At 37.6% G+C, this 26,474-nt stretch overlaps 1 protein-coding gene across 1 annotated transcript in view; it reads right to left on the reverse strand.

Annotated features, from left to right (window-relative positions):
- Positions 1-26,474, reverse strand: part of TMPRSS11F (transmembrane serine protease 11F) — an 80,335-nt gene that overhangs the window by 4,180 nt on the left and 49,681 nt on the right. Inside the window, exons 5-10 of the mRNA XM_003931897.4 lie at positions 15,607-15,674; positions 13,761-13,924; positions 8,717-8,755; positions 7,409-7,610; positions 4,138-4,397; positions 2,197-2,339 (exon numbers count right to left, since the gene is read on the reverse strand). Coding sequence (XP_003931946.1) covers positions 2,197-2,339; positions 4,138-4,397; positions 7,409-7,610; positions 8,717-8,755; positions 13,761-13,924; positions 15,607-15,674 — 876 coding nt within the window. The remainder of the gene's footprint in view (positions 1-2,196; positions 2,340-4,137; positions 4,398-7,408; positions 7,611-8,716; positions 8,756-13,760; positions 13,925-15,606; positions 15,675-26,474) is intronic.

A 26,474-nucleotide genomic window follows, 5' to 3' on the forward strand; every position in this document is an offset into this window, starting at 1 on the left:
TTAGACCTTTACCCTTATACCATGTACAAAAATAAACTCAAAGTGGGTTAAAATTCTGAACCTAAAACCTGAAATTATAAAATACTAGGAAAAAAAAAAAAAAAAAAAAAAAAAACAGACAAAAAGCTCTATGACATTGGTTTGGGCAAGGATTTTTGAATATCACCTCAAAAATTCAGGCTATAAAAGCAAAAATAGGCAAATGAGATTGCATCAAACTGAAAAGCTTTTGCACAGCAAGCAAAACAAAACAACAATTAATAAAGTAAAGAGACAACCCACAGAATGGGAAAACACGTTTGCAAACCAAACATTTGATAAGTTGTTATATCTAAAATCAGGTTCGTGAAAAAAATGCTCAGTATTAAAAATCATCAGGGAAATGAATTAAAACCACAATAAGATATCTATTTACTCCTAGTAGAATAGTTTTTATCAAAAAGATAAAAGATAAGTATTGATGAGAATGCAGAGAAAAGGGAACTCTTACACACTCTTGGTGGGAATGTAAATTAGCATAAATATTATGGAAAACACTAGGGAGGTTCCTTATAAAGTTAAAAACAGAACTACCATATGATCTACAACCCCACTTCTGGGAATATATCCCCCAAAAATTAAAATCAATATGTCAAAGAAATATCTGTACTCCTGTGTTCAGTGCAGCATTATTCACAATAGCCAAGATATGGAATCAGCCTAAGTGTTCATCAGTGTGTGAAGAGATAAAGAAAATATGGCATATATACAAAATGAACTACTATTTAGCCATAAAAAGAATAAACTCTGTCCATTTGTGACAACATAATGAATCCAGAGGACTTTACGTATATTCTAAGTGAAATAAACCAGGCACAGAAAGACATATATTATGTCATTTCACTTATATGTGAAATCTAAAAAAGTTGAATTCATAGAAGTAGAGAGTAGAATGATGATTACCAGAGTCTGGGTGGGACTAGGGAGGTAGAGAGTGAGGGAAGGGGGAGTTGCTAGTTAGAGGGTGCAAAGTTTTTCAGTGCAGAGGAATATGTTTTGAGATCTACTACACAGCAGGATGACTATAATGAAAAATACTGTATTATAGATCTCAAAATAACTAAGAGTAAATTTTAGATGTTATCACAAAAAAAGTTAAGTGAGATGACAGATAGATTACTTAGCTTTACTTAACCATTCCACATTGTATACATGTATCAAAATGTCACATTGTACTCCATAGATGTAATACAATTATGATTTATCAATAAAAAATAATGGACAGTGAAATCTGAGCTGGAAAAGTAGATGGAAGAAAGGAAAAGATTAATGAACTGTCAGAAAACAGAGAAATCAATGGACAAGAGATGTCTATGAAGTTGATAAAAGACTTTTTCATTCAATCAGTCATCAAATATTTTCACCACACACTTGTAGGTGCTGAGAACATAGCTGTAAATAAAATAGTCTTCTTTCATGAAACTTACATTTTAGTTAGTGGAGAAATAGACAATAAGCTAGACAAATAAAAATACTGCATACTGGATGGTGACAAAGGCTAAGGAGAAAAATAGAACAGAGAAAGGACACGAGGAATATACGTGTAGGTTGTGCATGTTGGGAGTGAGAGTTGGTAGACTAGGGTATAACATAGGTAGCAGTAGTTAAAAAGCAAGGGGGAAACACTGGGTGGTAGTAGTCAAATAGGAAGATGCAAATTAGCATTTTTGGAGATGGAGCAGTTTTTGAGGACAAGGCCCATAGTGTGACTTTAAAGAGGAGGGTCTGAAGTAGCTGAAGAGTATAGAGGATCAGTGGAGAAGAGGAGGTCTAGGAACTCAGTCCACAATTTAAACAGGTCGGTGTTGATAATGCAGGGCTTAGAGTGGAGAGAAAACCTGCTTCAGGTGTCACTGTCATCAAGGAATGAGAGGGGCGAAGGAAAATGACTAGGAGGCTGGGGGATGCATATGGATAATTATAATATTGCTTTTATCTCATATTAAATAAAATAATGTAAAAATGTGCTTAATTTTTGGCTTAGTGTATATTCAACTCTCAATACAATTATTTTTATTGTTATGATTATTAAATAAACGTCATTCTCATTGAAAGAGATGTCTTTTTTTTTTTTCTCCTAGGTAAAATATATGCCAAACTCAGAAACAGCTAATGCAAACTTTCCTTATAAGCTTTTGGCCTTGACTTTAAACTTACCTTACATGCATCTACTTTTCCTTCCATGAATCCAGCACATAACATTCCTGGAGTTATCAGGCCATCATATACATCCTTTCTGTTACACACATCAGTGCTTATGGTTTCCACTCTGGCTTGCCGAAGTTTATTTTGTGTAGGTCCTATTGCACAAATGGACAAACAAATAAATAGTATTCCTCAAATACACTATATCTAAGACATAAAAGAAACATACATTGTAAATTTTATATTTCCAGTAGCAAAAGCCAAAGAGCTATCATCTTATTTTCTGTGCCATAAATGTCTACATGCAAGGAGCCATAAATATACATGTCCCAATATTACATAACATTTGTGGATCTTTCAAGGATATTAGGAGTCTTAAAACTACATGCAAAATATTACATATACATGCATTTTTTTTCGTCAGGAGAAGGTCTGTAGTCCTCAGATACTCATAGAGTATGACATTGATCTGGTCCAACTGCCACATTTTCCATGTAAGGAAACCAAGGCCCATGGAAGTTCACTGACATTCCAAAAGCTATTAAGTAGAAACCAGGACACAGCTGCACAGATCTATTCACCCTACTCTACTCTGTTATATGTTATTTAGGGGTGTCTCATAGCATGGGAAACAAAATGAATGCCCAATATGTGCTAGTGATCTGATAACAACACAGAACAGGGCTGAGTTTTAGGAGGAGAGGATACTGCACAGTTGAATACAGAAAAGAAGTAGTATAGGGCTCTGGGTTGAAGCCACTGGTACTACCCCCGAGCTAGCTGTTAAGAGACTTTAAAGAACCTCTCACAAAGCCAAGATGGACATGTATGGGGCATTTGGAAAACTTTTCATAGAATAAAATTCTGTCAAAAAAGACATAGATTAAGATATATTAGCACTAGTTTTTTTCAGGATAGCCTTGATAGAAACTTAAGTATTCTTATTTCTAATTAAAACATTTCATTAATCTTTCTCTTTAAAGTAGAGTGTACTAGTATCTAGAAATTTTAGGTTCTGGTTTTTAATTTATACAATTACTAGACTTGATGTCTTTTAACACCCCTAGGAGGTGGGACAGAGGAAAAAGATACAGATTTTATTGACTAACCAAAATAAAAATGCTCAAAATACTTGCAACACATTTTAATGTTTATGACCATCATAAATTCTCATAAAATGAGAAAGATTCAAATAAACAAAGGAAAAGGCCATCATTACATTTGTGATTTTAGGCATATGCTGATTGAAATAAAGTATATGTGATTTAAAGTACATGTAACACATTTACATCCAGGAAAGACAAAATCTGTGATTACTTACTGCCTTGCACTCCCGTAGTGTTCTGCCCCTTCTTATATCACCTGACGCAGTTTTTTCCTTCTATATTAGTCTATCTCCCTGACTTTTTTTTTAACCACAGCTCCAATTGTGGAGATTTCTTCCTTCCTTCCTTCCTTCCTTCCTTTTTCTTTCTTTGTTTTTTTGAGATGGAGTTGAGCTGGAGTGCAGTAGCGAGATCTCAGCTCACTGCAACCTCCACCTCCCAGGTTCAAGCAATTCTCCTGCCTCAGCCTCTCAAGTAGCTGGAATTACAAGCACACACCACCACACCTGGCTATTTTTTTGGAGTATTTTAGTAGACATGGGGGTTTCACCATGTTGACCAGGCTGGTCTTGAACTCCTGACCTCATGTGATCCACCCACCTCGGCTTCCCAAAGAGCTGGGATTACAGGAGTGAGTCACTGCACCTGGCCACCACTACTCCAATTGTGAACTCAAAGACAGGACTTGATTTTTACTTTTAATACTCAGTCTCCTGTTCTGCCCAAGGCCACACACATTGGAAAGACCATTACTTTTACAAAAAGCTTAAGAGGAATTCCTTCAGATAGATAGCTTGTTTATCTCAAGACATTTTTGTGCTAAGAAAATTAGGTTGAAACTACTCACCATCATCTACAATGGATCCAAATCCTGTGACAAACACACTTGTTTTAGGTGGCAACTTTATAGATGAATCTGGGAGGCAAACTCTCTGGACGATATTTGAAAACTCAACTCCAGTACTGAGTTGTACCAAAGCAATGTCATTTTCATTTGTTTCTCTATGGTAATTCTCATGAACAATAATTTTCTTCACATTTTGTTTCACTGCAGGTGGTGTTATAGTTGTACCAAAAGTAACAATCCATTGAGTTGGGTCTTTATTTCTGCAAAAAATTAAAAAGTAATATTTGGGATGCTTGACTTAATTCTGTGAACAAGACTGAGACTGTATTTCTTTCCAACTATCAGTATTATGCTCCTGAAACATCCTTTTGGTAACAAAGTTTGTAGTTGATAATAAAATAGGAAAAAATAGTTCTTAAAATTATTACAATTATGTACAAATAATTAATATGATTAGTTTCCAATTTTTAAACTTTTTGCTTGCTAGGAGCTTTTCAGGTTCTCTTTCTTCCTGAATTTCAATGAACTGTGTAGAAATTAATTTTGATTTGTTTTGGATAATATACATACTAAGAGGGATTTTCTCTCCATGTCACATCATCAACCCATTCTTATTTTATGACTCACTTGTTGGCTCTTATTTTACTGGGTTTTACTGTGTTCTTTGAAGTGAAATGTAACTTGTTGCTTTGCAAACCTTCGTGTGTACACAGGGCTTTTTCTCCACCCTATTCTCATATCCCTCCCATACCCCTCCCTTAGATACAAGGGTTAAGTAATCCTAACTCAAAGTCATGCTTCTACCACCCATGGATCTGGCCTGGTCAGTCCCTCACTAGACTTTCGGTTCTCCTTTCACATAGGTGCTTTTCTCTCCCACAAGATGTATTATCACCAGCAAATTCTACCTAGTCCTATCATCTCTGTACTTCCTTATGGTCCTCCAATGCCCAGTACTTTTTTCTAAAGTTATCCTCATCCTGAGTGACTGGAAATATATAGTAACTTAAAATTCTCTGGGTGAAGAAAGGATTACTATGTTGGTGAATTAACAACCTTAAAATGAAATTTAAAAAAAACTGAAAGATCAGTGGTTTCCTAAGTGCCGCACTGCCCTAAAAATGAGCAGACAGAGCCCAGGACATGGGAGGGAAAACTCTCTCATCTATTTTACTTCTTTACACATTAAGATAAGATTTTATTCAAACCAGAAATCTTAGGACTGACAGAAGCATCCATTTGAAAACTAGACACTAGATACCAGAATTCTCACAGATATAAAGACATACAGGACTTCAGGCCTTAAGGAGTTCACAAATGAATCAGATAGAGAATAAAAATTATCCCATTCCTTTATGGGCTGCCAATGAGAGAGGAAGCCTCACATGATAGGCCAATTCAATATGTTTTATGAATAAGAAAATTAAGACCCAGAAGTTCAGTGACTTGTGCAGGTGCGTGACACGCCACTGGTTAGTGCCAAAAGGAGATGGTCCAATCAAGAATGTTTTCCCCACCCATACTGTTTTGCAAAGACTGGAATCATTTTTCATAGACAGAAAGGTGCTGAGGTTTGTCTTAAACATGATTTTGAAAATACATTATTTCTGCAGAAAAAATAAATTTATAGAAATTTAAAGATGTGAGTAATGCGATATTATCTTCAAAGTACCATGTAGTTTTCCTTAACAAAAGTACGCCACATTGTGCGATTATATGAAATTATTAATTTATCACTCCCAAATTGCACTCATTTTTCTCTGTGATCCTCACTTTGCCCAACTCTTTCGGTTTATTATCCGCATAAAATATGCTATAATCTGTCTCCCATATTTTAAAAAATCCTTCCTTTAACTTCACAACTGCCCTCAACTGTCAAATTTCTCTGATCCCTTTCATTTAGAAACTTCTTAAAAGTGATTTTAAAACTTACTGCATCTAATCTTCCCTCCATTCTCTGTTGAATCCATTCCCATCCCTATCACACCAGAAAAACTTTTTTTATCAAGGTCACCAGTACTCTTTATTTCATCAATCTCAATGGCCAATTCCCATGTAGATCTGTCTACCCAGAGCCTGCACTGGACCTGCTGAAATAAGTATTCCAATGGCCACAGCTTATATTCTTCACTAAATATTAAGTTGGCATTCTGGATTTATTTATTTTTAATTTACATAAAGAGAGATCAGTTATAAACTAAAGTGGAAGACATTCTCACAAAAACAGAAGTCCAAAGGTTGGAGGACTGTATGAACATGAGAAAATTTAAAAACCTTCTCAAGTGAGTGGGACTCAAATTTGCCCCTAAGGCATAATCATGGTTATTTTGAGAGTTGTACATATGCACATATAAGTGAGTTGCTTTTCTCTTCTCTTCTATGAGGAAGCAACAGATAATCACCTAGTATCTTGGAATCACCTGGGATGTGACCCTTACAAGGATGACAAAGAGCCTCTGAGAATCACCAAAGATAGGCTCCTTTAATAAGATGCAGGATGATGAAGTAGTGCCACAGGCCAGGCAAAGAGTCTTTATTTAGAGTTTTGTCTTTGAGAGTTTAAAGGAAAAGCTTTCTGTACCCTGATGGTAAAACCTCAGGGAAGAAAGATGGTGCGTTCCTGACCTCCTGGGGCTTTAGTGTGCCTGTGCATGTCTTTGTACAGGAACTGACACATCTGAGATTTAAGAGGTTTACAAATTTTGCTCGGTTGTACATAACCAGTCTTGAATACGGTGAGGGCAGTGAGACAAGGCAGGAGGTCTCTCCCACCTTCCACACACCGTTCTGGACCATACAAGCCTGCAGGGTTCCTAGTGAATGCAATGAAAAGACAGAACTTCAAGAGGAATACCTCCGATTCTTTTCTTATTTGTAAAGTGATGGCAATGCTGACAGTGGGAAGTTAGATGGATTAAGTGGGGAAAAAAAATAGGTGACTTTCTTTTTGAGGATGTAAAAGAGATTAAACTTGTTACATGTATAATAGTCTTCACACTAAAATAATCTACATGTTATTTTATATAGTATATAGTGGGAAAGATAGTACTAGGGTCATGATAATAGAAGAAAATATATAATAAGAACTTTAAATAACAAAAACCAAGCATCATAGATAGGGCACAGGGCAAGCATTATCCATTTAGGGGACACCTGGGTCTTCCCTGGACAGAGCAAAGGATAAACTGGCGAGACTGGACTCTTCAATGCACTAAATCAATGGCAGATGAGGTCTGAGAAAAGAGGGCTCAAGCAGCCTTGTTTGACTTACCTCCGGAAGCAGTGAGCTGCTGTGAGCAGCCATGTGTTACTGATGAGGCTGGCTCCGCACTGATGGCCTGCCCCTATGAGCTGGAGGCTGGCCTGCCATGGCCATTCCCCTTCCATAGCTGTTTCCCTTCCTTGGACAATTCTTTGAGTAGAAGAGGATGCTGATAATGGCATGTTTGAAGATGTCATCCTTATTCCACAGCCTGCCACAGAAATACATGTTGATTTGTATTCATCACAAGGAGGAAAAAAGGATATTCTGATTTGCTTTGGTTGTAGACAATCCCTTGTCCCCCTGTCCCTGCTACCTTGTGAACCATTCATAGCACTCAGCCTTTGAGCTTATTTGATACAGGTCCTGCTGATCCTACTGAGGTTCAGAAAAAATGCTTATTAACATTTCAAGGCATTCAGGGCAGGAATTAACTTCTGTCTCTCTTTATAAAGCATACATAGATAGATAATTCATCGAACACCAAAAATGTATAGACCTGCTTTGTGAATTAGATGTATTTATAACAACAGACCTTTTAGATGAGAAAATTAAGCCTTGAAGAGGGAACATTGCTGGCGATCACCCAGCTGGTAAGTGACAGAGTGAGATACGAAATTAGGAGGATCCACACCAAAACTAGTGGCAGTATCCTTATTACTGAGAAACAGCCCAATATTAAACGTGGGTCATGATTTTCCCGTAACTAATAACTAAAGAGAATCAATTTATTGTGTTTGCAAAGCCCTGTATTTTAACAGATATTGACCTCTTCGGTCTCTTAAAACTTGAAAAACTAGTTTCAAAAAAAGTCTTCTTCGCTGATAGCAAATCCTCAATTGACTAGATTTCAAGTCAATCTTAAAAGACACCTGTAAGTGTTACATTTTTAATGGGCATGTTTGTCCACAATAGACCTTAACTATGTAGCAATGCTGGAATGTAGTGTGCAGAGCAGGAAGAGGCAGAGAATATAATACTTCAAATAAAATGCAAGCAAGTTAAAAAAAATTAAAGCCTAAATGTTACCAGTTTAAAACACTCTCTTGAATTGTCAGAGTATTAAAAGTTATTTATAATGAATATTAATATAATATCTGTAATAGTATATGTTTTAAATCACATCTCATAGGTCATATAAACTTAAAATTGTATTTGATATAAATTACTACAAATAAAAAGATTAAGTCTTCAGCTTACAAAAATATGAAATGAGTTTTTAAAAGCTTGGTAAATTTTACTGCTAACTTTTCTATGACTTCTTTTCATGATCTTTCACTGTGAAATAAACAGTTAATTGTGGGTTTTGGAACTTACGACTGTTGAGAAGATTCCTCATCTTTTTGCTGTCAATAGCTGGAATAAGCAAAACATGAGTTAGTTGGCAGAAGAATATATTCCCATTTTCATGTTACCTTGTTCAACTGGTCATTAATAGAAATGCTAATTATCCAAAGCATACATATTTCAAGGGAGCATGAGATTTTTCATAACCAAGTAATGTATAAATAACCCTTTACTCTAATTTTATTTTTGAGTCAAATTGTATAATTTCCTTTAAAATTAAATCAAAGAGCATTTTATTTTCTGATTTTGCTCAGGAATAAGAAACAGAAAGTAGGAAATAATAAATAAGGATAAATGTTCCTGACTGCTTTCCTTAGGGGCTTCAATATAACCTGGGGGAGCAATCTCCAATTCCCATCACAACTAATGTTTACCCACTTATGTGGTTTTAGGCATATTCTTAATGGTCAGTTTGAAATGGTAGCTCTATAGAGCTAAATGCATCACAGACCCCTGAAGGCCCAATTTCAAGGCCCTGGTCTAACAGAGTAGGAATTTAGTCAATGCAGGTTGATAACCTTGTCTCCTTGAGGATCTCATGAATGGCTTGGATGGTTGTAGCTCAGGCAGCAGACATTACAGACATGAAGTTCTTTCACATACGAGTCCATTGACCCCAGCCATATACAACCTTTCACTTCATTTTATGTTTCACTTCTATGACATCTTTTTTCCCTTCAAATTTATTCACTCATGTTCATTATAACTCAGCTACATTAGATGTTTGTTGGGTTAGTGATTGGTTTTTGTTTGTCAGTGAGAAAACGGAGAATTATACAGCAATTTTATCAGCAACATTGAATTTCCCCCAAAAAGGGATGTGAGCCCTATTCCTACTAGAGGTTTCAGGGGTATTTATCTTTATTTAACAAAAGACATGTATGTGGCAGAAGAAAACACACAGTTAAATCTTCATTATTGACCATGGTCAGAGAATATAGATATTTTGGTATTAAAACAACTTGTATCATAAAAAAAATCATTGTATGTAACCAACAAATCCAAAGTGTTTTAAATAAATTGTACAAGAAACTCTACAACTGTAACAACTCAGTAAACATAATATAATGTCACTTTTATAATAGATATTTTACTTTAGGATATATGATTGTGGCTTAGGGACAGTAACATCATCAGGAATTGAGATTTCCATTCATAGAATGCTGGAAAATACTTTGTTTTACTTTGGGATATAACTGATTAACAATCAAGGTGAATACCATACTCTCTATTATTTCTAATTACTTCATAAAAACATAGTTAATATTGACAGGGATTCTATCTCAAAATATATTTAAAAAGCTTTTCTGATTTCTAAGAACAAAAAATTAACTTTAGATAACTTGTTTCCTAAATAACTGCATGGCTATTGGGAAGGGGGAAGTCTTTGGGGTCCAAAATACAAGTCCCTCTCCCCTCTTTTTTGTATCAAATCAGAAGTAACTAAATTTGGAAATACAAAACAAGAAGCAATAAATGGAGCTGGAGAACCTATCACATGTGAGATGCATGCTAGTGTTTGAGGGAGGGGTAAGAAAATAATAAAAATGAATGAATAAATAAATAAAAAGAAAAGAAAAAGACACAGTTCGACTTTAAATCAGTTGAAATGTATTTCTGTACCACAATTTACGCTTCAATAAAAGTTTAATTGTCTAGTGACATTCAGAAAAAAAAAAAAAAAAAAGAAAAAGACACAGTTCCTGACCACGACATTTAAAATCTTATTTGAAACACATTGTTTTCCTACTTTTAATTACACATTGGCATAGAAAAATAAAAATGTCTCTCAGCTTAGATTCCAACTAGCTGCAAGGTAGTTTGAATTTTAGTTTCCCAAACTTTTTGAACTTCCTTTTCTTCCACTTTGGGAGGAAAACAAAACAAGAACTTTCCTGATTTCATCCTGTGAGGAATAAATAAGGAAATTAATGAAAAATAATTTTAAGTGGAAAACAAGCTAGAGAACCTCTTTAGACTTCATGTCACTGGCTCTTCCTATAGGGGCAAACCTTCATAAAGATGTCTTTCTTTGATACTATAAAAAAGAACCCCCAGAACTAATCTGTAAAGACCTCTGTGAGTCATAATACCTGTGTCTAATTCTAATCCAATGTCTCACATCATCCTTGAGTCTCAGCTTCTTTACCTGTAAAATGGTGAAAGTAATACCTACCCTTTGGAACTTTTGTAAGGATCCAATAATATATGATATGGAAGAAAGTTTAGAAATCTTATTAAAAGCCCTAGTAAAATATGAAAAAATATGTTGTAGCTTCACCCATGTCCCTGCAAAGGTCATGAACTCATCCTCTTTTATGGCTGCATAGTATTCCATGGTGTATATGTGCCACATTTTCTTTATCCAGTCTATCACTGATGGACATTTGGGTTGGTTCTGAGTTTTTGTTAATGTGAACAGTGCCACAATAAACCTACATGTGCAATGCCTTTATAATAGAATGATTTATAATCCTTTGGGTATATACCCAGTAATGTGGTTGCCAGGTCAAATGGTATTTCTAGTTCTAGATCCTTAAGGAATCACCACACTGTCTTCCACAATGGTTGAACTAATTTACACTCCCACCAACAGTGTAAAAGCATTTCAATTTCTCCACATTGTCTCCAGCATCTGTTGTTTCCTGACTTTTTAACAATCACCATTCTAACTGGCTTAAAATGGTATCTCCGTGTTGTTTTGATTTGCATTTCTCTAATGACAAGTGATGATGAGAATTTTTTCATATGTTTATTGGCTACATAGATGTCTTCTTTTGAGAAGTGTCTGTTCATGTCCTTCACCTGCTTTTTGATGAGGTTTTTTTTTTTTTCTTGTAAATTTGTTTAAGTTCTTTGTAGATTCTGGATATTAGCCCTTTGTCAGATAGATAGATTGCAAAAATTTCCCCCCATTATGTAGGTTGCCTGTCTACTCTGATGACAGTTTCTTTTGCTGTGCAGAAGCTCTTTAGTTTAATTAGATCCCATGTGTTAATTTTGGCTTTTGTTGCCATTGCTTTTGCTGTTTTAGTTATTAAGTCTTTGCTTATGCCTATGTCCTGAATGGTACTGCCTAGGTTCTCTTCTAGGGTTTTTATGGTTTTAGGTCTTACATTTAAGTCTTTAATTCATTTTGAGTTAATTTTTGTATAAGATGCAATGAAGGGATCTAGTTTCAGCTTTCTGCATATGGCTAGCCAGTTTACCCAACACCATTTATTAAATAGGGAATCCTTTCCCCATTCCTTGTTTTTCTCCAGTTTGTCAAGAATCAAATGGTTGTAGATGTGTGGTGTTATTTCTGAGGCCTCTGTTCTGTTGCATTGGTCTATATATCTGTTTTGGTACCAGTACCATGCTGTTTTTTTTACTGTAGCCTTGTACTATAGTTTGAAGTCAGGTAGTATGATGCCTCCAGCTTTGTTCTTTTTGCTTAGGATTGTCTTGGCTATGCAGGCTCTTCTTTGGTTCCATATGAAATTTAAAGTAGTTTTTTTCCAATTCTGTTAAGAAAGTCAATGGTAGCTTGATGGGGATAGCATTGAATCTGTAAATTACTTTGGGCAGTATGGCCATTTTCACAATATTGATTCTTCCTATCCATGAGCATGGAATGTTTCTCCATTTGTTTGTGTCCTTTCTTATTTCCTTAAGCAGTGGTTGTAGTTCTCCTTGAAGAGGTCCTTCACTTCTCTTGTAAGTTGTGTTCCTAGGTACTTTACTCTCTTGGTAGCAATTGTGAATGGGAGTTCACTCATGATTTTGTTCTCTCTCTGTTATTGGTGTATAGGAATGCTTGTGATTTTGCACATTGATTTTGTATCCTGAGACTTTGCCGAAGTTACTTATTGCTTAAGGAGATTTTGGGCTGAGATGATGAGGTTTTCTAAATATACAATCTTCATTCTCAGCAAACTAACATAAGAACAGAAAACCAAACACCACATGTTCTTGAGGGAATGTGGTCTCTTTCTGGGTCCATAAGGGGTTGTAGTTTTAAGGACAAGAATTTCCTAACACCACACCCCCCTCCCCTCTCTCCATCCGGGAGATTTAACAACGGTTGATGTTTAAATTTCACGGGCACAGGAAGAAACTAAAAGTCAATCACTCCAGCAGAAATTCTAAGGAACTCCTTTCATTGGCCCAGGGTCTTAGAGAAGGTGGGGGTCCCTCCCAGGTTAAAAGTCCCCTTCTTCCACACCCCTTTAGACTCCATATTTGGGTCCCTATCCACGAACACTCCCTTTGTGGAAGCCATCTCTCTCCTAGATTTTCCCTCTGGAGTTCCCTTCCACACTCTCTCCTGGAAGCCTGTCTTCCCCTCCTAAACTCCATCTCTCTCTATTCCCTTCCACGCAGTGTGGAAGCTGCTTTCCTCTCCTGGATTCCATCTTTCTGGATTCTCTCACTCAGGGTGAGAGTTAGCTGTTTCTTTCTCTCTCCTTCTCCTCTTTCTCTCTCTCTTTAAAAAAATCACTTTCTACAAACACTTTTGAGTCCAGCATTTACTGTGCACTGCTCTGTGGTCCCCTCTCTCATTCTTGAGAGAGCAGGAGACCAAAAACCTGGAGAAATGTCCTCTCAGGGGAGCTGAGGGCACCCTGAACCCCTGAACCCCAATATTACATTCTTACTCATTAGTGGGAGTTGAAAAATGAGAACACATGGACACAGGGAGAGAAACATCACACACTGGGGCCTGTCAGTAGGGAGGGTCTGGGAGAGGGATAGCATTAGCATTAGGAGAAATACCTAATGTAGATGACGGATTGATGGGTGCAGCAAACCACCATGGCACATTTATACCTATGTAACAAACCTGCACTTTCTGCACTTGTACCCCAGAACTTAAGATACAATTAAAAAAAAAAAACAAAAAACATGTAATACTAAATAATACTGAAACTTTTATTTCATGTTGATATATATATATATGTGCTTACAAAAAACAAAAATAATTATAAGAGGAGGGAATCACAAAAGTGTCAAGTAAAAATAAAAGACTTACGTGTGAGTCTAAATGACGGTTTGTTTATGGTAAAAGGCAACTGTTTGGTCTTCAAACTTTGATATAAAGCCTTTTCGATTTTTTTCTTGATTTGTTCAGCACTATCAGTAGATGGATATCGAAACATGAGTACTATAAGAATGTCCACACCTTGTTCATCTGGACTGAAGAGCAAAAAAGCAGATGAAAAATACCATTTATCTAATCATTAATGACTTTAACCTATTAGGACTCATATTAAACTTAAGAAAACATAATGGATGATATATGTGAATACCAGATTTTTAAAGTTCTCTAAATACAGAGATTAAAAATGAGTGTATAATAACCAGGAAGTGTTGGAAGCACTGTAGAAGAAATAAAGACAACATGCTAGAATTACTGGATAAATATATACCTGAAAACAGCAGTTCACTGCCCTTACTTAGCTCATAATTTCAAGGGGTTTGCAGGAGGAGATGCTCATAAAATCATGCTTTATATGTACTTACAAACCTTGCTTTTTAAGGCAATTTGGGCAAAACTATAGCTAATACCACTATTCTTTAGAATCGGTGTGACAGGGAAGAGGCTTTTGTTTACCAAACACAGTTTCTTTTGTCTCCTGAGCACAGAGGTAGATTCCATTTTCTGGGCTTTCTTGAAATTTATTGAAACTTTCTAATGAGTCTGGCCAATGAAATATGGGAAGAAATAATGTCCCCCACTTCCAGGTCTGGTTTCTAGCAAAACCTCCCCTAGCATTTTCCTTGCTCTCGCTCTTCCCTTGCCCGCCAACCAGCTACACAATATCCATCTGGCAATTTCATTTCATAATCCCGATTGGCATCCACACCCTTGCCCCAACTTCTGACTCTTTGGATTGTATCATGGAAATGAAGTAAACCTTTACTATATTAAAGCATTGGTATTTTGGTGTTTGGTGGTCTGTTAATAGATAAATGATTAAAGAAAGTACTTTTTATAAAAGAGAATCATTTGATAAACACTTCAAACACGTGAATTTATATTGTGATGTGTAGGATTAGAAAGCCTCAAGTAATCTTTTGAAAATGAATTTAATTTGAGAGATAAAAGAAAAGAAGAAAGGGAGAAAGGGAAAGAAGAAGGAGGGAGGAGAGAAAAATGGAAATGAGAAAGGAAAAAAGAAAAAATCAAGAAGATATTAAAGAAAGAAGTGCAAGAGAAAAAGAAAAGACAGGGGGTCCTCAATCATTAGTCATATTTATATTTACTTTATCACCAAGAAGTGAAGGAAACAAGCAAATATATAATTATAAATGTATCTATAAATAGACATATATCACTATGGAATCTAAACTTTTTAGACAACATATAAAAACATATTCAGGATGGATTCTAGTAATATTAGTCTCTGAAAATAACTTCATGATTCATTTTTGTATATTTTTCACCAAAGCATCAAAATGAAAAGCCATTTTAAAACAACGATAAACATGCACTGTCATGAAAGACAAACTACTGTGGAGAATGTCATTGTCTGATGGTGGGGTAGGCTTAAAATGAGGAAAACAAAAAAAGACGTTCAGTTCTACTTAGCTGCTAGCTTAAGAGGTCGGGGAGAAGGAAATGTTAGCTGTGTCATCCCCCTGTTTCCTATATTTTTTTCCTTTTTTTCTATCCAATAGCTGAAATTTTCTTGTCACAAAGCACCTTACCTTTTTCTCTTGTGATTGGGAAACAGGTAGGAAAATTTGGGCTGCTCAAGATTTATGAAATCTGTGTGTTGTTTGTAAAGACTTGCTCAAGACAGCTGAGCAATTAGGTACATCAAATACCTCATCTTAACAATATTGACTTGAAATTACAAACCAAGTTTACTTACCTTAATTTGATAACATGAGATTTGATATATCGATTGCCTACAGAAGAACGTCGAAATATCCTAGACATCTGATTTTTGAAACAGAAGTTAGTTTTCAGAACTTAAAAGTAAAATAAAAAATAGCAATAATTTTAAAAAAGAAGTATTAATCTTAAGAGACGTGTTATTCTTTATCTAGAGACTTGAGGCAAAAAAAAAAAAAATGGTGTTCAGCTCATTTACAGCCATGTTAATGGGTATATTGACAGTTGTAAGACTAAACCTGGGGTCTAATCTTTGTGGAACCAAATAACCACAATAAAATTATTCAACATTGCTAAACCTCTGTAAAATGGGATAAGAATAACATCTGCCTTATACAGTTGATTTGAAAATTAAGTGACATTATATTACACATTTTACACCTTTTCTGGTATCTATTAAGCTGTTGATGACAGTTTAAACACTGTCAAGTGAATTAAAAGTACATAGTACTTTTTAAGACAGCATCTTTATTTCTTTTCTTTTCTTTCCTTTTTTTTTCTTTTTTTTTTTTTTTTTTTTGAGACAGAGTTTCACTCTGTCACCAGGCACCAGGCTGGAGTACCATGATGCCATCTTGGCTCACTGCAATGTCTTCCTCCCACATTCAAGCAATTCTCCTGGCTCAGCCTCCCGAGTAGCTGGACCCACAGGTATGTGGCACAACTCCCAGCTAATTTTTATATTTTTTAATAGAAAATGGGTTTCACTATGTTAGCCAGGATGGTCTCGATCTCCTGATTTTGTGATCTGCCTGCCTCAGCCTCCAAAAGTGCGGGGATTACAGGAGTGAGACACCACGACTGGCCAACAGCATCCTTATTTCTAAGAAAGCCTACCTTGTTTGCTTCACTCATCTCAAATATGGTATCTCATCCAGTATTGATAGAATTTGTTGATTTCTTAAAAGATTATGTCATCACTAGACCATCTGACATGACTTGAAATGACTTCTGCCATGTGACTCTGACACACTCACTTGTTAGTCACCTCTGTGAGAGACAGGATTTCACGACTGGTACTACGCTTCGGAGTAGGTTTCACCACACTGTTATGCCATCAGAACTTCATTACTTATCTTTTCCAGTCTCAGCCATTGGAAAATTTTCAATGTTCAGGAAACTAATTTCCTAAAGGGTCCTGATTTCAGCTGGCTATTGAGGCACTGCATTTTTGTCAAAAAAGCACTGGGCTACCTGGGCGTGGTGGCTCATGCCTGTAATCTGAACACTTTGGGAGGTCAAGATGAATAGATCCCTTTAGCCCAGGAGTTCCAGACCAGCCTGGGCAGCATGGTGAAACTCCATCTCTACCAAAAAAATACAAAAATCAGCCAGAGTTGTAATCTGGTCTCAAAAGTAATAAATAGATTTTAAAAAAAAATTAAAAAGCACTGGGCTGAGAGTTAAGTCAGAATAACAGATCTGTGTAAGTTTACATAAGACCTATCTCCATGGTAAATTTTGCCAATTTCTACATCCTGTTGGAAGAGGGAAAGTTTCCCTCCCCACAAGATTCCTTCCTCTCCCTGAGTCTTCTAATGTAGTAACAATGCCCAGTAGACTTTACCTCCTAAATGTTAAATCCATTTCCCTTGATTCAATCCCACTGCGATGATCTCAAATCAGCTCCTTAGAAACTTGTATCTGGGACTTTGCAGCAGCCTCCTCATGGCATATTGATGTGGTTCTACCCTATCTTCTGTCCCTTCAGTTGTTCCCTCTGAATGCTGCAACCAGGATGATATCTTTAAAATGCAAACCTGAGTATATTAGACTCCTTCCTGCCTCAAGCTTAGTATTGCCCTCAATATAATCTTACCCATGCATTCGCCCCTACTTTGCTCCATCCCTACTTTCAAAGTCTCTCTTCTCTCTTTCTCTTCTTTCTCTCTCTCCCATTTTAAGGTGTTTATTTTGTAAAATTTATATGGCAATATCCTAGACAGGATTTGAACAAGCACTTAACATATACTCAGTAACAAGATTAAGCACATTAACAAGAAATTTTTAAAAACAAGGTCAGCAATAATATTTTATAGGACAATGAACCACTTCCCTGGAAGAAGAAAAAGACTCACCTGAGAAAGAATAAGGATCATTTACAGCAGGCAAAATCAAATTTACATATTAGAAATCATTATACAGTTAACAGAGAAAAGTCTGCTTAAAGTTATACCTTCTTTCTTTATTTCCATTAGAATAACAGTTATTAATATTGAATAATTAAATATTAATATCAAATTAATAACTATTATTATTTAGTAGAAATCCAATTTTTAGTCCCACTAAATATACAAATTAGCTGGGCGTAGTGGCATATGCCTGTAATCCCAACTACTTGGGAGGCTGAGGTAGGAGAATCGCTTGAACCAGGGAGGCAGAGGTTGTGGTGAGCCGAGATCATGCCATTGCATTCCAGCCTGTGCAACAAGAGTGAAACTCTATCTCAGAAAACACACACACACACACACACACACACAAACACACACACACAAACAGAGCATATAATTATCATTTCTAGTTGAAGGCTGGTGATAACTATAGTCATTGAAAACTATTATTAAGATTCCTACTAAAAGAATAGCAACAGCAACCACTAAAGCCATTCCACAATAAAAAATCAACTGCCTCTTGGCTCCTACATCAACTCACTGTACTCAATATACATCTATACATCTATTTTATAATAAATAGATTAAAAATTTTAAAAAGCACTGGGCTGAGAGTTAAGTCAGAATGACAGGTCCATGTGAGTTTACATAAGGCGCAGCCTAGTACCTTAGGTAGTGGGCAGTGCACCAGCAGGCTCTACACTGTCCCAGATGGGAGCCAGGGCTCCATGCCTTTGAGGGGAGAGGGTTCTGTGGCAGCTGGGGGAGCGCGTGGGGAGATGGAAGATGGAAGATGGAAGACGGAAGACGGGAGCAGAGAGGAGACAGAAGAGTCAGGGACAGGAAGGAATCTTGTAGGGAGGGAGACTATCCCTCTTCCAACAGGAAGTAGATATTGTAGGCAAAATTTACCACGGAAATAGGTCTTATGTAAACTTACATGGACCTGTCATTGTGACTTAACGCTCAGTCTAGTGCTTTAAAAATTTTGTAAATCTATTATAAAATAGACGTATAGGTGTATATCGAGTATATTGAGTGGATGCAGGAGCCCCATTCCTGGTAACAGTCCCTAGTCCAACCTTCCCAAGTATTGATCTGAGTTTTTTTCCACCACGTGTAGAGGAAAGGAAGTGCAGACAGGAAGAACTGGGAAGTGGTGTTGGCCCAGGCAGATTCTAACACTCCAAGGTCCACAGTTTCCAAATGAGAGTGCATTCAGTCCCACATAGACTGCATTCCCTGTGATTCCAGTGATATCTTAAGGCAAGATGATGTCCCTGCTTTTGTAAATATCTCCTCTGCAGCCAGAACAGGAATGCTGCTGGAAGAGCAAGAATGAAAATCATCACATAAATTTGGGCCATCCTGGCGACATCAGGATCTGCTTAAGAGCAGGACGATGCTCTCAGTATTGATGAAGATGGCCCAACAAGGAAAAGAACACAGCATCAAGATAAGGATTCCTCTTCGAAGTATGGTCCCCACCCATTCTAGGTTCTTGCCTACAAAGAATTGAGACATTAACTTGTCACAAGGGGGGAGCTAATTCAGTTTTAACTGAAATCCCAGTAACATTAAGTATAACACTATCCAGCTTGACTGCTCAGATATCCACAGAATATGGGATGGCTGATGCTAATAAGAATTGTCATCAACTGTGCAAGGAAGACGGGGATTCGACCAAGCCCCCGCCAGCTCCTGCAGCCTAAAACCTTAGGTAGTGGGCAGTGTGCCAGCAGGATCCACACTGTCCCAGATGGTAGCCAGGGTTCCATGCCATTGAGGGGAGAGGGTTCTGTGGCAGCTGGGAGGGTCACGTGGGAGATGGAAGATGGAAGCAGAGACAGGAGGCTGGGCTGCCCTGCCATGCCATGCCCACTAACAAACCCATTGCAGGCACAGCCCTCCCGGGAAGTGGTGGATGGCCCTCTGGCCTCTGGCCACTCCCATCCCACCCTTACTCCCATCTGCTTTTGTCCCCTGCTCCCCTGACTCCAGTCCAGCTGGAGAGGGATAAAAACCTCTTAACTACTGATTTAATTGTTCTTTCCTAATCACAGTAGGCTGGATCACACCTCTGTGACTGGGGACATTCATTTCCCTCTTCCTACAACTTTTTTGTTCTCCTGGCAAATTTCTTCCATTACAACTTTACCTTACTTGAGAAACTCCAACGACAACTAAGTTAGCCCTAACTTTCCCACCTCAAAGTTGAACACTTCTTTATTTGGGCCACTTTGTCATCTTGAATATAATTATATTATATTACTAGCAATTACCATACTGGTTTACAGTATTGTCTCTTCCACTCTAGACTATGAACTGTGTGAAGGCAGGTAGTGTGTCTGATTTATGTTTGTATCTCCAATGCTCCACACATTATCTGGCCCATGGTAAACACACAGGCATTGATAGATAAATGAGTGAATGAATAAATGAATGAATGAATTAAGAATCAACAATATGGTAAAGGGAAGAAGATGGCAACACATTGTTTTAATCTGCAAATCATGTTGCCAAATGTAAGTAGAAATCTGTGGTTATCTGCAGCAAGGTGGGAGCCAGGAGACCCCAGTGGTGACCTCAGATGTTTGGGTCATTCCACAGGTTGGGGTCAGTTCTGAGTCATGACCCTTATGATTTCACTAAGCTTCTTGGAGCTCATTTTATTTCCATCTCTCAAGGAACAGAGAGAAAAGGTAATTTTTTTTTTTTTTTTTTTTTTTTTTTTTTTTTTTTTGAGACGGAGTTTCACTCTTGTTACCCAGGCTGGAGTGCAATGGCGCTATCTTGGCTCACCGCAACCTCCGCCTCCTGGGTTCAGGCAATTTTCCTGCCTCAGCCTCCTGAGTAGCTGGGATTACAGGCACGTGCCACGATGCTCAGCTAATTTTTTGCACCTTTAGTAGAGATGGGGTTTCATCATGTTGACCAGGATGGTCTCGATCTCTTGACCTCGTGATCCACCCGCCTCGGCCTCCCAAAGTGCTGGGATTACAGACTTGAGCCACGGTGCCTGGCCAGAAAAGTTAATTTTTATGTCTTTAGCACTTTAGATAAATGTCCAGTGAAATTCTGAACTGTATACATATGACACGTTGGGGAAGGATTAGGAGTCTTATTATATTAGAGTATAAGAAAATATCAAGATTTAATTCAAACTAAAATGTGATATTAACAAACCGTGGTCCCCCAATGTGTCAACCTCTATTTAAAAAATGGCATATTCTGGTATAGCACAATACTGGTGTGACCATTGCTAAAGGCTTGCAAGTATTAATTCCATACCATATGGCAGGTATTGGACTGATTCTTTTGTTTAAACCTCACAGGACCTTCAGAGGAAACTTATCAGTCTTATCAGCTCCATTTAATGCATGAGGAAACTGAGGCTCAGGATATATAATCTTATCTAAGGTGGTAGAGGAAGTGGTGGTTCTGTAATATGAACCCAGGGAAGCAGTCTTTAGATCTTGTGTTAAGTTCATTAACTGACTTTGACAACCTTGAATTAATTACATATTTGAAGACAGATGTTAAAGTTGGTGAAGGATAGACAGGTAGGAAGAATCTGGTGAAAGAAACCTTTAAAGAAGGCTTCAAAGGCATCTTTTATTCCCTGAATATAAATCTCCTAAGAGATCTCTTCAGAGGTGGTTTCCTGCTTCTAAGTTTAACAGAGGTAGGGAAAATTTCCTTCCTCAGATACCTAATTGTTGTTATAACTATTTTCTGGGAAGTTTAACTCATATTTACATTTTTCTCTTGGGAACTCAGTAATATGGTGCTTAATCCAAACTACAAAAACTAATTGTATCCTTTCCCTTTTCACAGTTCAAACCTAAGAATAGATCATTTTACTAGAGATTATTCTATTTGAAACAAAATAGTGTCTAAGCTCATGGTAAAATAAGGGGAAAATCTTCACCTTAAAATCAGATACCAATTGTAGTCTTTGTTTTGAACTCCAGCATTAAAAAACAAAATAACATATTTGAAACAATACATATGGCTCTGACTAATTAGCTTCATATCCATCCAGGTACTGTTTTTGGCAAGTTTGAGCACACATCTTTTCTTTGTTTCTGAACTAAATGCAGATTAAGTCAGGGAGGATCAGTACTTACTGCATGCCAGGTAGAGAATCCCTTTTGAGGTCCACCCATGAAAATAATCAGGTAGGTTATGCAAATTTCCTGCTAAAGTCAAGGGAATATGTGCCAGCAGAGAGCAAAAACACAAAGAAAACTGATTCTTTTCCTCTTTCCTCTCCAGGAAATCTTCCTGATAACTCAAATCTTCTTCTAAACTCCTATTATGGGAATGGATGACATCACAGAGCCACAGAAGGAAAAGAAGAAAAGCCAGGATCATGAGTTGTGTTATCTGGAGGCAGGCCAGTCAGGAGTTACTGTTTGCAGTCACTTGCCAAGCAAATACAGTTTTCCTTCTTTCTTTTGAAACTGATTTAAGGAGCTGAATTTATTTAAATGATAATGAGTTGTGAGAAAAGAATTGTAGCAGATATTTGTTCTTTACCCAAATTGCACTCAGTGGGGAGGTGTACCCATTCCCCAGCATTGAGAGTTGACTGATAATACTTCATGCCTGTACTTCTCCAGAGGATTGCCCTTGTCTGACCTGAACACCTTGTTTAGTAATGTCTGGTAGGCTATGCTCTGGGCAGATCTATTGGTATAAGACAAACAACCCAACCCTCTAACTTCTGGGAAGAATTACCTCCGTGATTAATCTAGGCTCCAGATCTCCCAGAGAAATCATGCTCAGGTTACAATTTTGAAACTACATTTTTATCTAGCTTCTTCTTTTGTCCTTTCCCGCTGTCTTCATTTCCTTAAGAATTTTTCCTGAAAGATCTTGATTAATAAATTACTTCTTCAAGATTCCCCAGTCATAGGTTGTGTGTTTTGGAATGTAAACTATATAAAAATAAATTAATTGGTACTAGAAAATTCTCAGCTATGCAACTATTTCAATGTCTCCATTTTTTGGAAGTTGTGTCATCAGACATCCCCAATTTTTAGATACGATTTTTAGATTATAGCCAAGAAAAGATTCAATAAACTTAAATGAAAAGGTGTTTTTAAAGGTAATATTTTGTGCCTCTAAAGAAGTTTTTGTATTGCAAATGTTAATCTATTGAAATAAAGAGGAACAAAGAATGGATCTTAAAGAGATTCATTATAAAATTTCTAAGATTTCTGAAAGAAATCCTAGAGATGAAGATTAGAATGAGATTAGAAAGTTATGGAGTAGACATCTGTAGCCTTTTGATACTGAAAATTCTGCATAGTGGGTGGGAGTCAAGAGAATTTTCCAGTCTTTATTTTGGAAATCTCTTATCTATCCAACTAGAATAATTGTCATGACATTTATAGTATTATCTTTTTGTATTGTCCTGAGCAATCAGTTCCAAAGTGAAGTCAATGTATCATAGAGTATATGGAAAAATTCCAGAACTCATATCTATATTTATTTTTACCCAAACAAATAATTTTTACAGCATTGGCTTTGAGGTATGGAATCCTAGCAGTAGTACCTTAATTACTGAATGTTCCCAAGGGGGAAATGGAGATCACACTGTTAGAATGATTGCTTGTCCTAGGATATGTTCTCGGTAAATCATTCCTGCATTCTATTTAGTTAAGTAGTGATACTTAATACTCACTAATTTTAAGTAATTAATATTAATTTAATCACACTAGCAATTCTCAGTATGTAAACAATTATTATCTTGTTTAATTACCAGACTAGTCATTTTTTTAACTTTGGAAATAACGATAGAGAACTGTCAAAATATAAATCCAGTTTTTAAATAAAATAGTTTCATGCAAACTCTACCACATGTATGGCTATCATATGGCTTTGGGGTATAAAAAAATGGTAGAGACAGACAGTGTCTAAAAATTTTTGCTGAAGAGCCATGATTTAATAAATCATTAAAAGTGGATATAATGTTTCACTTACCTCTTCTCTTTGCCACCAATAAAAAATAACTGAGAACTTGTTGTGGGGGGCGGCAAGAGGGCTGCCTAGATACAGCCAGGAAGGAACTCTCCCACTGAGAAAGACCAAAATATTGGGTAAGCCAACATACATCAAACAGACCTCTGGGAGAGAAAGCATTCAGAATTGATAGAGAAGCAATGCAGACACAGAGGCTGAAGAGGAGGAGGCGGCAACCCTGTGTGGTCTTGCTGGATGTTAGGACTAGCTCCTTGCCCTGAATAGCTCCTGGGAAAGGGGTGAATGAAGTGACTGTGGGGAAATGTACTCTTTCTGGGTATCTCTGAGATCATACATATAAGAGATCCCATGACCCTCATAGGTACTTGAATTGGCAGGGGGATCTGCCTAGAGAGTAGGCAGAGACAGCTCCTGCCTGCATGGAGCCCAGAGGGTTTTGCATGTGGGGCAGCTACAGTAAAACATGGCCAGAGGCTCTCCATCTCCCTAATCTCAGCTGACTGCAGGGCCAGGAGAGAGCAGGGCTGCCTTTCTCATGAGACAAAGGTGTGTCTCTTCTGCATAATCTGCTGTCCACCAGCCCCTCCCAAGGACCCTGCCTGGCTGCTTCTACAAGAGCGTGCACACAGCATAGCCTCCACTGCCCAGTACGAGTGCTTTACTGGTGGCCTGGGAGCATATCTACTCCCCCAGCAGAGTTAAGTCTCCAACCCCAAGGGGCCAGAAGACAAAGCTGCAGGCTCAATCTCAACCCCCTCCCATTAGAGCACATAGTTCAGGAGTGCCACACTGAGATATGTGACTGGTGCTTGAGCAGGGGAACAGCCCCCACTCTTAGAACACTGAGAAGAGTGAGACACAGATTCATGGGCTGGTGCAGATGCTGGTGTGCCTCCCTCTACAGGGATAATCCAGAAAGAGTCTGTCCTGTCTGACAGCCACCGCCTTTGCCCAAAGAAGCGCCACAGCCCTGGACATCTGACAACCCAGTGATCTGGGTCTGGAGGCTTGGGACAAAACCAGTTGGTTGGGCCAGATACTCTGGCAGCAAAGGAAGGAGAGTTGGTTGAAGAACAAGCTGGGCAGTCCCCACAGCTGTCTGCTGGGCAAAAAAATCCCTCAGCCACAAGCACCACATCAGCTGCATACCCATGACAACACCACCCTGCCCAGAGATCTCTCACCCTTGACCAGTAGGTCAAGGCATCAACAGACCACCTTCAGACATAACCCTCAACCTGCTCTGCACCAAGCAGAGAGGAACAGCGAGCTTCCACAACATTGCAGGTCTCTTGGCAACCTAATCTTCAGCTTGGACTGCCACTAGTGGAGGCAGAAACACAACCTGCCAGGGCACCCCTTGAGGCTAGAGAAATGTGGGCATGATGCCAGTTATTGGAGGGGGCCCCCTAAGGAACAGGCATGAACCCGGTACGAGGGTCATCTCTCTTCAACCCCACAACTACAGAGCTCTGTTGCAAACTCGCTGAAATACACAAGAGCAGGGCAGCTAAGAGCCTATCTGCCAGCCATTACTGTTAAGCATCATCTACTGGATCACAGTCTGAATTATAACACCAATAAAGTTATTCCAGAACACATGTCTATGAAACCCATGAAAGAATCTTGCCACAAATAAAGACTCAGTACAGAATCTTGGCCTTCTGAAAGCACCCAGAAATGAAGACAACAGACTATAATCAGCTTATACAGCAGCCAAAATCTCAAGAAAAATAAAGGCCCATTCAAATGACAACAAATTCAAAAAGATAAAGGAACATGAGACCTCTCAGATGAAAAAGAATAGGTGCAAAAACTCTGGCAATTCAAGAAGTCAGACTGTCTTCTTGCCTGCATGCAAACAATCACCCTATCTCTCCAGCAATGTTTCTTAACCAGATTGAAATGACTAAAACCACAGATACAGAATTTAGAATCTGGATAGCAAGGATGCTTATTGAGATTTAGGAGAAAGTTGAAATCCAATTCAAGGAGTCCAGTAATATAATCCAAGAAGTGAAAGATGACATAGCCACTTTAAGAAAGGACCAAACTAAATTTCTAGAATTAAAAAATTTACTACAGGAATTTTATAATACAGTCAGAAGCATTAACAACAGAATAGACCAAGCTGAGGAAAGAATCCAGAGCTCAAAGGCCAGTTTTTTGAAACAACTTTAGACAAAAATAAAGAAAGAATAGTTTTTAAAACAGAAAAAAACCTCCGAGAAACATGAGATTATGTAAAAAGACCAAACCTATGACCCACTGGCATTCCAGATAGACAAGAAGAGAGAGAAAACAACTTGAAAAACATATTTAAGCATAGAATCCACAAAAATCTCCCCAATCTCACTAAAGAAGTTCACATACAATTTCAAAAAATTCAAAGAACCCTTACAAGAGACACTATAAGACAACTATCCTCAAGACACATAGTCATCAGACTCACCAAGTTCACTGCAAAAGAAAAAAATATTAAAGGTAGCTACAGAGACAGGTCAGGTCACTTACTAATGGAACCCCATCAGGACATGTCAGCAGAAACCTTATAAGCTAGAAGAGACTGGTGGCCTATTTTCAGCATCCTTAAGGAAAAGAAATTCCAAGCAAAAACTTCATTCCCCATCAAACTAAGCTTCATAAGTAAAGGAGAAATAAAATCATTTCGGATAAGAAAAAGCTAAGGTAATTCATTATCACTGTCAGCCTTTCAAGAGGTCCTTAAGAGAACACTAAACAT

This window comes from Saimiri boliviensis, chromosome 3 (assembly GCF_048565385.1).
Source record: "Saimiri boliviensis isolate mSaiBol1 chromosome 3, mSaiBol1.pri, whole genome shotgun sequence".
Classification (NCBI taxonomy): Eukaryota; Metazoa; Chordata; class Mammalia; order Primates; family Cebidae; genus Saimiri; species Saimiri boliviensis.